Source organism: Quercus robur, chromosome 1, assembly GCF_932294415.1.
Source record: "Quercus robur chromosome 1, dhQueRobu3.1, whole genome shotgun sequence".
Lineage (NCBI taxonomy): Eukaryota > Viridiplantae > Streptophyta > Magnoliopsida > Fagales > Fagaceae > Quercus > Quercus robur.
The window spans coordinates 934189-952050 of NC_065534.1; the positions used below are offsets into that span (position 1 = coordinate 934189).

Here is a 17862-nt window from a genome sequence, read left to right on the forward strand (position 1 = left end):
AGGCCTTGCATAGTCCTCGGACCCAAGCCTCTGGGGAAACCCACTACTTAAGAGAATCATACAAGTTTTGGACAGAACCAAGGCCTTGCATGGTCCTCGGACCCAAGCCTCTGGGGAAACCAACTACTTAAAAGAATCATACAAGTTTTGGACAAAACCAAGGCCTTGCATGGTCCTCGGACCCAAGCCTCTGGGGAAACCAACTACTTAAGAGAATCATACGAGTTTTGGACAGAACCAAGGCCTTGCATGGTCCTCGGACCCAAGCCTCTGGGGAAACCAACTACTTAAAAGAATCATACCAGTTTTGGACAGAACCAAGGCCTTGCATGGTCCTCGGACCCAAGCCTCTGGGGAAACCAACTACTTAAGAGAATCATACGAGTTTTGGACAGAACCAAGGCCTTACATGGTCCTCGGACCCAAGCCTCTGGGGAAACCAACTACTTAAAAAGAATCATACAAGTTTTGGACAGAACCAAGGCCTTGCATGGTCCTCGGACCCAAGCCTCTGGGGAAACCAACTACTTAGAAGAAAAACTACAAGTTTTGGACAGAACCAAGGCCTTGCATGGTCCTCGGACCCAAGCCTCTGGGGAAACCAACTACTTAGGAGAATCATACGAGTTTTGGACAGAACCAAGGCCTTGCATGGTCCTCGGACCCAAGCCTCTGGGGAAACCAACTACTTAGGAGAATCATACGAGTTTTGGACAGAACCAAGGCCTTGCATGGTCCTCGGACCCAAGCCTCTGGGGAAACCAACTACTTAAGAGAATCATACGAGTTTTGGACAGAACCAAGGCCTTGCATGGTCCTCGGACCCAAGCCTCTGGGGAAACCAACTACTTAAAAGAATCATACAAGTTTTGGACAGAACCAAGGCCTTGCATGGTCCTCGGACCCAAGCCTCTGGGGAAACCAACTACTTAAGAGAATCATACGAGTTTTGGACAGAACCAAGGCCTTGCATGGTCCTCGGACCCAAGCCTCTGGGGAAACCAACTACTTAAAAAGAATCATACAAGTTTTGGACAGAACCAAGGCCTTGCATGGTCCTCGGACCCAAGCCTCTGGGAAAACCAACTACTTAAAAAGAATCATACAAGTTTTGGACAGAACCAAGGCTTTGCATGGTCCTCGGACCCAAGCCTCTGGGGAAACCAACTACTTAGAAGAAAAACTACAAGTTTTGGACAGAACCAAGGCCTTGCATGGTCCTCGGACCCAAGCCTCTGGGGAAACCAACTACTTAGGAGAATCATACGAGTTTTGGACAGAACCAAGGCCTTGCATGGTCCTCGGACCCAAGCCTCTGGGGAAACCAACTACTTAGGAGAATCATACGAGTTTTGGACAGAACCAAGGCCTTGCATGGTCCTCGGACCCAAGCCTCTGGGGAAACCAACTACTTAGGAGAATCATACGAGTTTTGGACAGAACCAAGGCCTTGCATGGTCCTCGGACCCAAGCCTCTGGGGAAACCAACTACTTAAAAGAATCATACAAGTTTTGGACAGAACCAAGGCCTTGCATGGTCCTCGGACCCAAGCCTCTGGGGAAACCAACTACTTAAAAAGAATCATACAAGTTTTGGACAGAACCAAGGCCTTGCATGGTCCTCGGACCCAAGCCTCTGGAGAAACCAACTACTTAAGAGAATCATATAAGTTTTGGACAGAACCAAGGCCTTGCATGGTCCTCGGACCCAAGCCTCTGGGGAAACCAACTACTTAAGAGAATCATATAAGTTTTGGACAGAACCAAGGCCTTGCATGGTCCTCGGACCAAAGCCTCTGGGGAAACCGACTGCTTAAAAGGAAAAGTTGTGACTCTCTAGTTTGCCTCTGAATCCTCAACACTAAAGGGACTAGTATGGAATGGATTAACGTGTTTCCAAAAGCATAACTGAAGTCATGCGATGCTCGGTCGCGCCCTTGGATGAATTATTCAAAGTTCGTCGCCCACAGACAATACTCCCGCGCTTATTACAGAACGTTCAACCGTCATCTCGGTTAGTTTCCTAAGTTTAACTTACTATGAGTTATTATTATGTCTGATAGTGTCCATAGATTAGAATTAGTTGGACCGTGTTTCGAGAATTCTTGCTCTAAATACTGCCGAGGAGAAACGCACACATGGAGCACACCAATTCACAAAGTAGTTTTATCAAAGGAACAGCATTCAAAATAAGTAAAGAAATCGTCATTTCTTACTAAAGCATAGAGATAGTACAGTGTACAATGAAAAGCCGGAATCAGCCTACGTCGAAGCCTACTACATAAGCAAGAAAAAGAAAAATACAAGAAAGCTGGAGAAAGCCGAGGAGGTATGTCGGAGGAGAGGTTGGCTACAGCTCCGAGACCTTATTCTTCCCCCGCACCCTTACCTGCCCATAACTCAGGCAGCCAAAGAGACCCAACTTGGACCTGGCACCGTTGAAGAAAAGGTGTAGGGAGTTGGAGGTGATGGGGCTTTCTCTAAATATACGCCTACCGCAAAGCAGAGGCGCTGATGGGGAAAAATCCTTCTTCTGCCGCACCAAAACTCTGGCATGGACAGAACCTGCTTCGAATTTTGACTAAAAGAGGGGAAGATTCCTTTCCCTCTCGGTGGAGATGGAGTACTCCCCTGAACTTGTGCTTCCTGTGCCCATACCTTACTGTTATAAGCCTTATGAAGACACGGCGCTTCTGCGGCGGAGGAAGTTCTTTCTTCCCAACCCTCGCTTTCAACATGTTATTCCAAGAAAGGAGGACTCCGGATATGGAAGGCGTAATGTAAGAGAAAACCAAAATGAGGGGTGTATATATAGAGCAACCTTTTCTCCCTCCTATTTATTTGAAAAGACAAGATGATGGCAGTCAACTCACGCGGCGTCCCAAGAAGCACTACAGAGAAAGTGGTCTTGGCTCAACTTCCAACGTCAACTGCAACTAAGGGACTCAAGGGGCCTCGTAAAGGCGCGCCTCGATCCTTGGGGCGTCAGGGAAGTACCGCATGACCAGAGGCTGCAGAAATATCTCTTAATCTACGGGTCCATTGAATTCGCGGCCCAGGCCCGCTTTGCATGGAGGCCCAGGGACACCCTGTTCGGCACCTCGGGAAATGCCTAATAAAAGGGGAAACCAAGCACTAATGCAGACATTGGTCTTGGACAGAACCTAAGGCTTGCATGGTCCTCGGACTCAAGTTAAAAGGGAAAACCAAGTACTGATGCATACGTTGGTCTTGGACAGAACCTAAGGCTTGCATGGTCCTCGGACTCAAGCTAAAAGGGAAAACCAAGTACCGACAAAAACATAAGTCTCGGACTCAAGCTAAAAGGGAAAACCAAGTACCGACAAAAACATAAGTCTCGGACTCAAGCCTAAGGGAAGAATCAAGTACATAAGATAAAACGTATAAGTCCTGAACAAAGCCCAGGTTTTGCAAAGTCCTCGGACTCAGGCTTCTTAGGAAATCAGCTGCCCTAATGAAGGAATTTTTTCGGCTTAAATAATGGAAAGGGTTAAGGCTCGTGCATCGTGGAGATGGCAGAACAACCTAATGATCGTCAACCTAAGGAGGCCATTCATCCGATGGGTAACATGTCCTCGGATAAATACTTCTCACACCTAATCGAGCATTTGACACCCATCACTGCTAATTTTAAGATAAGTCTCATTCCTTACTGGTCGGACTGTTATATTGAATAATAATTTTGTTAAAGTTATCGTGGTATCTTTTTATCAACGATTACTTTGGCCTTAGTTATTATTGATTCAAATGCTATACTATTATGCCGAGCAGCGCTTTCACATTTGTAAGAATATATAAATAAGACATACGAAATAGAGTAACAGTAACTTTTATTGATATGAAAAATTATTATTACAACGTACAAGGAAGGGCTTACACAAGCCTATACAAAAAATGAACTACTAAAACAGTAACAACATCCGTAATACAAATAAGTAAACCATCAGGTGTCTTCTGAACTCGCCTTCAAAGTCTCTCTGAAATCTATGCCTCAGTACTGTTCATGTCAGGAGAAGATCCTTATACAAAAATAATGAAGGAGAAGGAAGAAGAATTAGAAGACATGGAAGCACTTCAACAAGCTCTTGTTGCTGAAGAAAGCAGGGGAAAAAGAAGATGGAGGACATGAGCGGGAAGGAGGAGAAGAAGAGGGAAGCAATGAAAAGAAAGTAAAAGGAGCAAAAGAGGGAAAATGGGAGCCTTATTAGGTATGCTCATGGGAGAGCAGATGGAGATGACAAGGGAGGTTTTCGACTCAGTCACACCAGGAATGGGGTGTGACGAGTTCCTGCTTCGGATTTTGGCTAAAAGAATGGGGAGGCAAATCTTGAGCCTCCGCCACCCTCGCCCCGACCGAGCCATCTCGAGTTTTACCAGGGCATGGCGTTTCTGGAAAAAGAAGGATTCATTCATGGCCGACTACTATGGTGGATGTATTATTGGATTAGGAGTAACCGGACGGAAGAAGTGAACTATAAGAAGGGCCTAAGGGATTCAGATATGAAAGAATCACCTCTGGTTTTCTCCCTTTATATAAGGGAACAAGACATGGGTATGTAACACGTTCTGATCCCCAAGGAAATCTGCGAATAAATGCACATCTGTTTCGTTCCCCCACGTTATCAATAACCGTAAGATTGGGGAAGCCTCGTGAAAGGAAGAAATTAAAGGCGTGCTACGGATAACCAAACGGTATAAGCGCATCACGCGTAAACCGGGGGAAACATCTTGCAGACCGACGCGTTCCTCGAGGAGGTGAAGAGTCGCCAACATTGATCGAGGGCCGAATTAAATGAGTAGTAATAAAGGCTCGGAGTTACCAAAACCCTCCTCTCCAACCCAGAGGCCGGACAGCAGGGTTTTGAGGGGCTATTGTGGGGTCCAATAATCAACGGGTCAGGCCCGTTTGCTGATGAAGGGTCCAAAGGCCCAAGATCAAAAGGTCATGGCTAGAGTTTAAGAATAAAGTGGCCCAATTGGCCTGGAGACGTAGCCGAGGACAGTGCAGTCCTCGGCTAACCCAAGAAAAAGGGGCAGAAAGGTAAATGGACGTGCTCGCAGGGGAAATCTAAAATATCTAGGAGAGGCTTCCTTTGCCGCCTTCCCCATGCATATCTCTGCGCCTGACAGAGCCTTATCCATGAACTTTATCAACCACTCTCAACGACTTAAGTCTGAGACTGATGGGACACTTATCAGTCTTGAAAGGGTCGACCCTACACGTGGACGAAGGAAATTGAACGCATGCGAGTATAAAAGAAAGAGTATGTAACCTAAAAGAGGGGCTCCGGGAGTCCCAGAAAAGAAAGAAGAAAGGACTTCAGAGACAAACACACTGGAGCCATGCATAAATATCTTAACAAAACCACAGCCGGGTAAATACAACTTAGCCTTTCGATCCCACTCTCTACAAATGATATTGTATGGGCCCATTTACGTGCGAACCCAACTCAACTGGGGTTCAACGCAAATCGTGTGCTTACACTTAACATAAATTTTAAAGACATTAGACAATAGACATATGATAGATTTAAATTTTAAGAATTTGTTCTAACAAAAGCACTTGTATTATGAATTTGAAATACCATTTCATAATTAATAAATTTAATCATTTCAAATTCAGATATAAGTATGGTTTAAAAACCATTCATGATTTTCATCCATAAAAAATAAAAATAAAAATCTTCACACTTATTCAAACAAATTAAATCAAAAATGAATATCTTCTTTTTCCCTTGAATAGTTTATATAAATAAATGATTTGTTAGAATAATAATTAAATTAATTATTTTTGTAACTGCTTAAACTTTTGGGATAAATAGTAGTATATCTTGGTATTAAAATACGTGGTTCTAAGTTTGAATATGCTCTATCTCTCACTTAAAAAAATTAAAAATGTCACATATTAAACTCCACTTATCAAGTTGAGGAGTTTGGACCAAAAAATGAGATGGAGTTTTAGAATATTTGTTAAATAACTAAATTCAGCCCCACGTTATTGAGGATGAGTTTGGGCCAACTCATGAGGGAGAGTGTACTTAAAATATTTGTTAAATTATTAAATTTTCTACTTTCTAAGGTGGAGTGTGGACCTACATGTGAGGAAGAGTATGATAATATTGGTTAAATGATTAATTTTGCATTTTGAAACAATTGATAATTTATCATAAATTCTAGTCTTCCTCATCAACTCAATAAAATAGATTTTTTAATAAAAAATTATCAATGTCATTACTCCTAAATTTCTCCTTGAAAGTTCAATTTCACGTTGAAAACTAGCAAATTTGAGATGGTAAAACTATTTTTTAAGTGTTTTGTCCTTTTTTTTATTATTCTTAAAAAAAAAAAAAATTCATAGAGTGTCAACTATAAAATCTTTCAACTTCATGCCCAATTTCTGGAATCAAATTTTATCCGCACATCAAAACTTAAATAAGAAATATCTTTCATTATGCAATCACATGCTGATTGAGTTCCAAAAGTACCCAAAAAAAAAAAAGGGTTTAGAATCACTTTTGAGTTAACTATTGGACACATTGCGTACATTCATTTGAAATCGGTAGTTGCTTTTTTGACACTCCCGACAGTGAATGGATTCTAAACAGACATGTAACTCTCATCATGGACAAATTTATACAACATTTCACATGATATGGTCAAGATATTTGAACATGAATGAATGATAATCATTGTTCTAAGGTTTAGGGTTATTAACAAGTGTAGGACCCTCAAGAGTGGGGGGGTCCTCAACTGCCATTTTGGACAATTTGGAATTTTTGGGACCCTGCCCTTGTGTCTTCAACTAAAAAGAAAAAGACTACTCCAAAATCCAAATTTCCAGCTTGGCAATAATAAATAAAAATGATCCTCTAGTAGACATTAACTGTCGATCCACCTGACTTGGGCCAATAATCTTTCTTGCGCAATCAACGCAACCTAATCCAGAATCACTCAATCTTCAATATAACCTAAAATACAAAACATGGATCATATTCACCAACGGGATGAGCCCACTGGCACTGATGCCTCCAATCCATGCAACTCATCAAAAGCGCGTTCTGGAATTCTTTTTTCTTTTCAGTTTTCATTTTTCAATCAAAAAGTGTAGAAACATTTATATATTTTTAATGTTCAAAACTGTCTCCTACACCAAAGTTAGTTTTAAATAAAATAAAATTTTAAAAAAAAAGTTCCAATCATAATGAATAAGTTTGGCATGATTACTACTTTACTATTAACTCTTCGCTCATACAATGGCTTTCACTCTCTTTCAAATTGTAAAGTGGCTTTCACCCTTTCGATATATTGTTGGGTTTTGGTTTTTCTCAAATACTGTAAATGAATTCAGATACCATTTTTCAGAATTTATCAGTTTCAATGTTAAATGGGATTGCATTATATTCCGAGTTTTATGTCACTGAAACTTAGAAAGCTACATATCGAAAATAATACATGAAAATGGCCCTTGAAAGTTCAAACACATTTTTCGTGCCATTTTACATTTTATTTTCAATAATTAAGGCTAGAATCATGCATATGTTAAAGTATTTTTTTTAATCTCATTGTATAATACATACTAAATACTTTTAAAAGTTTTGGAATTATAACTATAGATAAAATGTGGTGTATAGAATTAGATATTTTTTCATTTTGATAATTTTATCCCTTATCATTAATTTTCAATTTCAATTTGTATTAACTACTTGTCAAAGCACCTTTTTGTCCTTAATTTTTGTTTTTGGGAAAATTAATTTGAACTAAACAATAATTTAGTTTTGAAAACAAAAAATGACACTAAAGACTTATATTCCAACTAGCCTCATCACATACACGAGTGCAATGAGACTCCTTTTTTTTCTATGGTCTAGTATACGTGGCCTTGAGATAAATATCAAAGTGGATTAAGATGTTTTTTCTCTTTTTCTTTTTTAATATTTGGATAAATTTATTTTGAAGAAATGGAATAGTAGGAGAGTTTCCTATTTTGTAGGCATTTTACGTAGAGTTTGAGATATATTTTTACCAGAATGTTCTCAAGTTTTGTCCTTATTAAATGTAGGGTCTAGGGGAATTTTTGAATCACATAAAAATTCAGTTCAAAGAAGAGAATCCTCTTATAGATAGTACTAGCCTCTGAGCACGCACATGAGTTTCTTCTATTTTTTTGGGTATATGTTAATAATTTACATCTATTATAATTTAGAAATATATATTTTTATTTTTCAAACAAATAAAAATGATAAATTTTAGAGATAAGCAGTAATTGTAATTTCTTTTTGAGTAAAACTACAGCCACAAACTATTTTACAATATTTTTACAAAATGTTAATGTGGCAAACCTCTTATTAGTTTTCATCTAGGCCCACCATTAATATCATTTTTTTTCATTTACCAATAATCACTTACCACATCAGCAATCTGTAATTTTTTTTTGTAAAATAGTTTATATTTCTAGTATTATTCTTTCTTTTTTGAACGTGAATGAAAAAAAAAATTTGAGAAATGATATGTCCATAACATTTTCACAACATTTTTACAACAAATCCCAAGTGACAGGTTGTTATTGGTTGTTATTGTTGGGGCAAAAAAAATAATCTTAGTGTTAGATTCAAATTTGAACCAACAACAACTAAACACCTATGATTTGTTGTAAAAATATTGTGAACGTAGCACCTCTCAAAAAAATCCTAAATTTTAGGAATTCCCTTTTTGAATTCAAAATAAAAAAAATTTATTTGACATTTATAACCCTATTTCTAAATGAAGTTGTCATTCATTAATGAGAGTATTTTTGAACTACATAAAAATGTAGTTGAAAGAAAATAATCTCTATTTATATATATATATATAATATATAATATATAATATAGATATAGATTATATTTAGGGAAGGAATAAGCCTTACTATAGGTTCTTGCAAGTTTTCATGCTCTTAAAATTTTTACTGATTTAGATTATTTATTTTTCTCATTTTGACAATGGCATAATGGTCACTGTACTATTAATATAGCCATGATGCAATTATAGAGCACAAAATTCGGAGGAAATCGTGTTAAATAGTGGGCATGTGAGCGAGAGAGTGTCTCCACGGGCTCTGCGTGAGAGTGGAGATGGAGCTGCTTTACTAGCCGATTGAATTTTGAAGCCCACATTTGGGTATTTCCCTCCAGCTCATTAAAATTAAAAAATCAAAAGTACAAAAAAACTCAAACGGCCAAATATTGGATTAGATGGTCCCACAGTTCCACCACCTCTCTGAGGCCCACACAAGTCGGCAGGCAGGAGTGGACCCACACCAAGTTGTTCATTGTAATTGTTAATTGATGGAAGAAAGAGGAGTTTAGAATGTGATTAAACAGAGAATAAGACAATCTTTTCTTGTTATTAAGCAGTCATTAGTGAATAAGATTGGAGATTGACAACTTTATTTATCTATATGCTGCTATGCTATATTGCTATTGCTATTGCTAACTACAGCCTACAAATGAAATGAAAATGCCCAACTATCAAGACTATTAAACTGATTAACTACTTCGGACCATTCATTCATTTATTCTATTTTCTTATGTGACATACTGACATTAATATTTCCTTAAATTATGTCTTTTCCTACTAAGCTCCAAAATAATATAGAAACGACATATCCTATAAAATTACACAGAATATCTAAGCTTCTGTGTAATTTTGTCAGCTTCTAAAGACTAACCAATCACACAGAATATGTCAAACCAATTTAAATTGATACATATCCTATAAAATTACCTTGAAATCTTTTTGTTTAATATATATATAGCCTTAGTTTTGCTTTAAATTTTGTAGCTTTTACCTTCATCATATCACTGTGAAATTCGTTTATTAGTTGAAATTTAATTCGATTTAATCAAACTTAATAGTAAAGTACTTTGTCCAATAAGGAATGATATCACAGATTTAAATCATATGGCATTTAAATATGTTAACATAAAAAAATATAAATAAATGGATGTATTTCCTTTTTTTTTTTTAATTGGAGAATGTATCTCCTTGTTTTTTTACCAAGTAGTTCACTATATTTTGTTTTTGCATAGCTTAATGTTTGTCCAGCACCAGAGGCAGTATTAGCAAAGGACCACACAACCGCACTTTCTGAATTATGTTTTGATACGTTTACATTCGACCATAGCAACCAAGGAAGAAAAAGTGGAAGCTGAAAATTACTATAAAGTCAAGTAACGTTCTGCAATTTAAGACAAATGAATCCACTTTTAACCAGAAAAATCAGAAAAGCAAGCTAGCTTCCAAATTAGGAAAAAGTCCTTAATCATATATATATCCACTCCTGGAGATGGAGGAAAATATAAGGTGGTGGTTTCACCATTTAGCACAGTTGTACTGCCAATCAATCTAAACCATTCCTTTGGTCATCACACAGGTTTAATTGCATAATTTAAAAAGCAGAATAAACGGTTACATTTGTTGACAAGGTGATGTTTAGTGTTTATCTTCCAACAAGTTAGCCATTGGAATTGCTTAGCTTTACATGTTTGCACTTTTCAAGTCCAAGGCCTTTTCAAAGAAAATGAAGAACTTGGCAGCATCATTTAAGGTGCAGCATTGCTCTCCCATCCAAGCTATAAGAATTGAGGATATGGCTAAAGCGTGAAACTTGTTGAGTAGCAAAATGAGGTTGATTTCTAAAAGGAAAGTAGAATTTGAATCTAGTGCGCTCCAACGTTCAAATGTTTTTAGGACCCTCGTGAGCCATCCAACGGTCACAAAATTCCATGTGACTGTCTTTAAATTGATTTTACCACCCACCCCCAACAAAAAAATGTATTTCCTTTCGTAAAAAAAGCATTTTTCTTTTTTGTTTCCTATAAATAAGAGGGACATTGTTCAGTCTTTGCAGAGCTCCAACCAAATTATAATTGTCAGTCACACTTTCAGGTTTTCTACTATCTTTTTCATCATTATACCTTCCTTTCTACGTGAAGGAATAGAATAAACTCATGTCTGCTTTACAACTTTTATCACTTTTTTCATTATAGAATACAATTTTTTTCCCCTTCAGTGTCTCCCAGTCAGATCCCAAGTTTAAGTGTATATTTTTCAGCAATTTCCTGATCTAATCAAACACAAAGACCCACCTTCCAAAATGCAAAGCCTGGGATGGGTTTTCTGTATCTTGCTGGTACTTTCATTCTTTGATATGTTCTCGGAGTCCCTACCTCAAACAACCTCACAATCACAAACCCCAGTTTGCTCAGAAGCAGATAGAGCAGCTCTTCTCAGCTTCAAAGCCAGAATCTTGAAGGACACCACTGATAGTCTCTCTTCATGGACAGGAAGCGACTGCTGTGACGGTGGCTGGGAGGGCGTACAATGCAATCCAGCTACAGGGAGGGTTACTGGATTGGTGTTGCAGAGACCGGATAGGGACAGTAGCGTTTACATGAAGGGCACTCTCTCTCCTTCGCTGGCCAGTTTACAATTCTTGGAGGTAATGGTTATAAGTGGGATGAAACAAATTAGAGGTTCAATTCCTGAGACCTTCTCAAATCTAGCCCACCTCACCCAGCTGGTCCTGGATGACAATTACCTTGAAGGGAACATGCCTTCAAGTTTAGGTCATTTGTCTTTACTCCAGACCCTCTCACTTGGTGGGAACCGTTTGAAGGGGCAGATTCCCCCAAACTTAGGGAATCTCAGGAATCTTCAACAATTAAATTTAGCTAGAAATTTTCTTACTGGTCCAATCCCCACCACTTTCAAAAACTTACATACTCTGCAGTCTTTGGACCTTAGCTTCAATTTGCTTTCTGGGCTAATCCCAGATTATGAAGGCCAATACCCAAACTTTACTTTCATCGACCTATCCAATAACCAATTCTCAGGGCAGATACCCATTTCCTTTTTCAACTTGGCCAATATGGAGGATTTGTCCTTGAGCCATAACCAACTCACTGGAAAAATCCCAGACCAGATAGAGGAGCTAAAATCTCTTAGACGTCTTCATTTGAGTGCTAATCGGTTTACAGGTCATATTCCAATATCCATTTCAAGACTACAGAACCTTTGGTACCTAAATATATCTCAGAATGGATTCTCAGATCCTTTGCCATTTACTCTTAGCAGAGGCATTCCTTCTTTGTTGTCAATAGATCTGTCTTACAACAACCTCAGTTTAGGGGCAGTTCCTGATTGGATCAGAAGCAAACCACTTTCAGATGTCCATCTAGCAGGTTGTAAACTCAGTGGAACCCTTCCAAGATTTACAAAACCTGATGCCCTAAACTCCATCGACCTATCTGACAATGATTTCACAGATGGGCTTCAAAGTTTCTTTGCAAACATGTCTACTTTGCAGAATGTCAATCTCTCAAACAACCACTTGAGGTCAGATCTTTCAGAAATCAGATTGCCAGATGGACTCTCTTCTATAGACCTACGCTCAAATCAGCTAACTGGGTCTCTCTCAAGGATTCTAAATAACCCAACGGGCAGCTTTTTGGAGGTCATAGATGTATCAGGCAATCAGATTACAGGCAGCATTCCTGAATTTAGTGAGGGATTGAAGTTGAAAGCACTCATTGTAGCAAGCAACAAGATTGCAGGCCAAATCCCCAGTTCAATTTCAAACCTTGTTGAACTTGAAAAGTTCGATATTTCCAGGAACCATATTACAGGCACCATCCCTACAGGTTTAGGCTTATTGGTAAAGCTTCAATGGCTCGATCTGTCCATTAATGGGCTTACAGGAAAAATCCCAAATAGCTTGTTGGGGATTGAGAGTCTAAAGCATGCAAACTTCAGAGCAAACAGATTGTGTGGTGAGATACCACAACGGAGGCCATTTAACATCTTCCCTGCAGTTGCTTATGCCCACAATCTGTGCTTATGTGGCAAGCCCCTGCCTCCTTGTAGGGGAAAGAAATAAGGTTAGATGGGCCAGAGAGATGCTGACTCTGCTGCCCAGTGACATGCTCATACCATATGAGCATCATCATTCAAGAGAAAAAACAGAATAGGTTCTACTTTCTGCAACAGTCAGTCTTCTTAGATTTGATTGTAACTATCACTTAATAGAAATAATAATTTACCATTACTTATTAGTATTAATGAAGCAAACATTGTTTCCATGTATCAGGAAACATTTCCATGTATTACAAACACTAGGTTGTTCTTTCCCATTTCAAAATAAACTTTTGTTCAAATTAGCTCTACCAATAATCATAACTCTCACCCATTCTAGGGAATTTACTACAAATACATCAGTGCATATCAAATTTATGTCATGCACATTCAATAAAATTCCAAGCACACCCCAACCATAAACGTTTTGCTCAATGAAACAGATCAATAGACAAATCAAAGAGTGGGGTGGGGAGGAGGCATCAAAACAACTATTATTAGTCATAATAGTGAGAATTAAGCCTAATCATAAGCTAGTAACCAACATTTCAAAATTCTACAAAGAAGTTGTATATTGCTCATAAGAAACTCAACACCTAACATCTAAATCCAAAACAACCAAGTAGTAACTACATCCAAACTTTACAAGACGCATTTAGCAGAAAACTTTTTCCTCAAGCATAAGACATGAAAATTTGAAGCAATATGCACTACTCTCCATCAGATATTTCTTCAACTTCCTTCTCTGAACCTCCATTACCCTAAAAAATTACAAAGAAACCACAATGTATCAAAAGAAAACCAAAATAATTAGCCAAAGAACCCAAAATTAAATTAAGAACAATATAAACATGTAAAAATAAGTAAAAACCGGACACACACACACACAGAGCTAAAGAAGAAAATATCTTACATCTTCATCTTCTTCAGCATTGTTAGCCTCCAATTTGGCCTTGCCATACTCTGCCTTCAACTCAGCAGCCTTATCCATATAAGGCTTCTTCTCCTAAAAACCAAAAGGGCCCAGTAAGAAAAAATTCATGAAACCACATCCAAAATAACCCAGCAACCTTCAAAACAAGAGCAATTTAAGAAACTTACTTCATCAGTCATAGATTTCCACTTCTCACCACCCTCCTTTGCTACCTACAATTCATTGTAAGTCAAACAAGAAGATTAGAACAAGCTGTCCAAAGTTTAATCACCTAACAAAAAATAAAAAATAAAGAGCAAGGGTAGTAATTAATAAATACTTGTACCTCTTTACCACCCTTAGAATCGGGATTTTCTTCTTTATAAGTCTTCCTAAAGTCATCCCTGACACAAATTGAAAACATTTCAGCACACACACACGTAGAAAGATAATCCAAACGTGCAAGAGAGAGAGTGAGAGATAGTATACATGAAGAGAAAGAAGGCAGTTTGTGGGCGCTTGGGGGCATTTGGATCCTTAGACTTCTTGTCAGTTTTTGCTTTCTTTGCCTTTGGCTCTGTTGAACTTGATTTCTTCCTGCCAAACCAAAAAAAAAAAAAAAAAAGTGTTATACCCAGAAATGATTGCATTGACAGAGAAAGGGAAGAGAAGAAGAGTACCTGTCTGTAGTAGTAGTAGTAGGCTTCTTCTTGGGGGGGTCACTGGGCTTCTCCACAATCTGAGCCTCTGAATCCAAAAATAATAGGAGTAATTAAGAAAAACTAACTATCTTCTTCAGAAGAATTGTAAAATGGAATACATTGATTAAGAAAAGAGAAAGAAACGGACCGAGATTCAGTTTGATTCTAGCATCAAGGCTGCAACAGTGCATGCTAATCAGTGCCACTGGAACATCCTTCTTGCACTCTTCACTGCAATTCCATTAATATTAATATTTCATTTCATTTTCCATCAATCAGATTTACAAGCACCATAATTAAAATTAAAAATTAACTGTAAAACAAACACACACAAAAAACGTCTGTCTATTAACAGAAACGATTTAATTAGCAAATTAAAGATGGAGATGGATAACAAAATGAGTAATAATTAGCATTAGAATTACAAACCCTAAAAGAGTAAGAGTAAGAGTAAAGACGTAAAAAACAGTACCAACGAGCAAAAGCGCTGCCGTCTCTGGCTCTAAGGAGAGAAGTAGTAGAAGCGGCATCCTCCGATGACGCCTCCACTCTCTTCCTCCCCTTCACTCCTCCACCCGCCATTTCCTTCTTTCACACAAACACAAACACAAACAGAAAGAGAGAGAGAGAGAGAGAGAGAAAGCAAAGTGGTAGAGTTTTGATTTGATTTTAAATTGGGAAGAAAAGCAAGTAAGTGGTATGAATGTGTTACTCTTACTTAGATCGAAACTATATATTATAGAATTAAAAAGAGCAAAGGGGAGGGAACATTTTTTAGTGCCCCCCGCCATTTTCAATTTTATTCTTTTTTTCAGTTTTGAGTTTTGAGTTTTGTTTTTCACTTTCACATACCCCGCGCGCGCCTCCTCTATTTTATTATTTTCACACAGATTTCAATCTCCACCGTCCGTCTCGGCTTTTTAGATTTCAATTTTAGTTGGGCTCCGCAAAGACTCCTTTAAACCTGGGCTGCCTCCGAAAACATTTATAACAGTATAGTATAGTATGGGCCCAAATTTTGTTTCATTCTTCTTCTTTGTTTTTTTTCTTTTTTTCTTTCATTTTAAGTTTGATCCAGGCGCACTTTGTTTCCATCAGATTGTCGTTTCATTTACAAGCTTCAGGCCCAATTTAAAGGCCTTATAAATTTTTTTTTTTTTTTTTTTGTGTCCCAAAAAACAAAAGCTATACTAGAGCCCATTTCAACTTATTTTTTGCATTCATTTCTCCATCTACCACCATCTCCATTCCTTCTGCATTAAATGCATGTAACCAATCCCAAACTTAGTTCTTAACCAATTGGGAGGAGCGCGTAGGCCATCAGAGTAGGGGTGTCAATTCGAGTTAGCGTGTCAAATTCGTGTCGTGTCGAAGTAAAGGTATTCGACTAAATGACTCAACCCTAACCCGACCCATTTAATAATCGTATCATAATCCTTCGACCCTAACCCGATCTGTTAATAAGGCGGGTTGACCTAACCCAACCCATTTAACACGCTTAATAAACGAGTCGTGTTAGATAAACACGAATGTAACACAACCCATTTCAACCTGCATAATATTAAATATAACATCTATTTTGAATGTTCAATTAGTGTATAAAACACCTTGAACATTTAGACCTCCAATTCAGAAATTACCAATTCAAGTTTATTATCAAACAACATATATGCGGAACATTAACATAAGCTAAAACAGAATTGATAAAACAATCTAAACAAAATAAAATCATAACCACAACAGAAATTAAATGGCAAAGATTAAGGGAAGAGAGATGCAAATACAATAACAATACAGCGATGTGTTATCGAAAAGAAAACCAAAGTTCTCGGCATAAAACCTCTCTATCGCCTTCCAAGTGGTCAATAATCCACTAAAGAATATAGTTTGGATACATGAAGAGCAGAAAACCCTCCAAGCCTAATCTACCCAGTGTACCTAAGTTCTCCAAACTTCTTACTCCAACGAGGTTACATCGAACTTTTGTCTTCTTTAGCTTACCAGATTCCGTTATAAATTCCGCTATAACCCATAGCATCAACCAATATCAATAAGTCCATTCCTAACTACTTCCCAAGCACCAAATAGCCTTCTCACATATATGGGTATGGTAAGAAAATGTTTTGGCTAACGTACCTCTTAAGGATTTAACAATGGAGAGGGTGAGAGTAGAGGAATTTGGAGAATAAAATGATGAAGATTGTGGATGAGTCAATCTTGTTTTTCTCTAGGGTTTTTCTCTCAAAATTCTCTCTAGAAGCTCTTTACATTTCATGGGTATAAGGGATATTTATATTGGTATGTGTATGGAATGCAAAGAGTCAGTTTTTCCCAAATAAAGTGGACTAGCGACTTGGCCTTGCGACTTGACTGAGTCGCGTGTCCAAGCCGCGAGCTAACTGAATGGTCAGACTGAACTTTTTGTCCTGTAATACTTTAGCTAGTGTGACTGTTCAGCTCTTCTACATACTTCACTCGTGTGCATTCTTTGGCGACTTGCAAGCCGCAAGATCCAGTCGTGAGTCCCTTGCTGAGTGCACAATCTTAAACTTTTCTTCATACTCTCTCACACACTACCCTTACATGATTCCTACCTAAATACAAGATTTCTAAGTGCTGAATTACAAGCAAATTGGCACAGAATAAAGCCAACAAAATGGTTGAGTAAATTCAACTTTACGCATTTAGAAATAATTTTTTTACATCCCAAAAAATAGTACATACACTTCAAGTCCCACATTCAAAATAATATAGCTCAACAAAAATATAACATTCATCTAGAAAATAAGTTCTTTACACTCCAAAAGAAGTGCATACACTTCAACCCAAATTCAAAATAACAAAGTTTAACAAAAATAAAATAACGCAGTTCAATAAAAATATAATATCCTTGGAACTCGCCAAATGCTAAGTATCAATATTGAAAAAATTTGAGCAAACAGTAGACTAATCCTGACTATGACCACGATTATCATCCATAGATTCTTTGTTGATGTCCAAATTCATAACATCTTCCACAAGCTCATCCAATTTCATTTGTGCCAGTTCTATGCCAAAAAAAAAAAAAAAAAAAGGTATTATTAGTTCTAGGGTCTATAAAATTTCAATTTTCAATTATATCCCTTGTCAATTTTTGTAATTACTCACTTTTCTTTTTAAATTTAAAATATATGTTGGATATAAAAGGTATTTGACAAATCTAAAATAAAATAAATATTTATTTGTTATACGAGTTAAACAGGTTGTGTTAAGTGAGCCATTTCGAATTGACATAAATAAATTGGCGTATCAAATGTGTCTATTGTGAGTTATGCTGGTTAACCGGCTTATGACACG

At 37.7% G+C, this 17862-nt stretch overlaps 2 protein-coding genes across 2 annotated transcripts; one reads left to right on the top strand and one right to left on the bottom strand.

The window, feature by feature from the left end:
* The first annotated feature begins 10886 nt into the window (after positions 1 to 10886).
* LOC126714703 (LRR receptor-like serine/threonine-protein kinase RGI5) lies at positions 10887 to 13112 on the top strand. The gene has a single exon (XM_050414977.1). It carries the CDS (start codon positions 11156 to 11158, stop codon positions 12935 to 12937), a length of 1782 nt encoding a protein of 593 aa, XP_050270934.1. The 5' UTR covers positions 10887 to 11155; the 3' UTR covers positions 12938 to 13112.
* A 354-nt stretch (positions 13113 to 13466) lies between these two features.
* LOC126714712 (high mobility group B protein 7-like) lies at positions 13467 to 15242 on the bottom strand. Its single transcript, XM_050414989.1, has 8 exons — positions 14999 to 15242; positions 14675 to 14757; positions 14506 to 14572; positions 14315 to 14422; positions 14172 to 14229; positions 14014 to 14058; positions 13826 to 13918; positions 13467 to 13673 (listed from the first exon to the last, which is right to left on the bottom strand). Exons 1-8 carry the CDS (start codon positions 15106 to 15108, stop codon positions 13623 to 13625), a joined length of 615 nt encoding a protein of 204 aa, XP_050270946.1. The 5' UTR covers positions 15109 to 15242; the 3' UTR covers positions 13467 to 13622.
* Positions 15243 to 17862: the final 2620 nt, after the last annotated feature.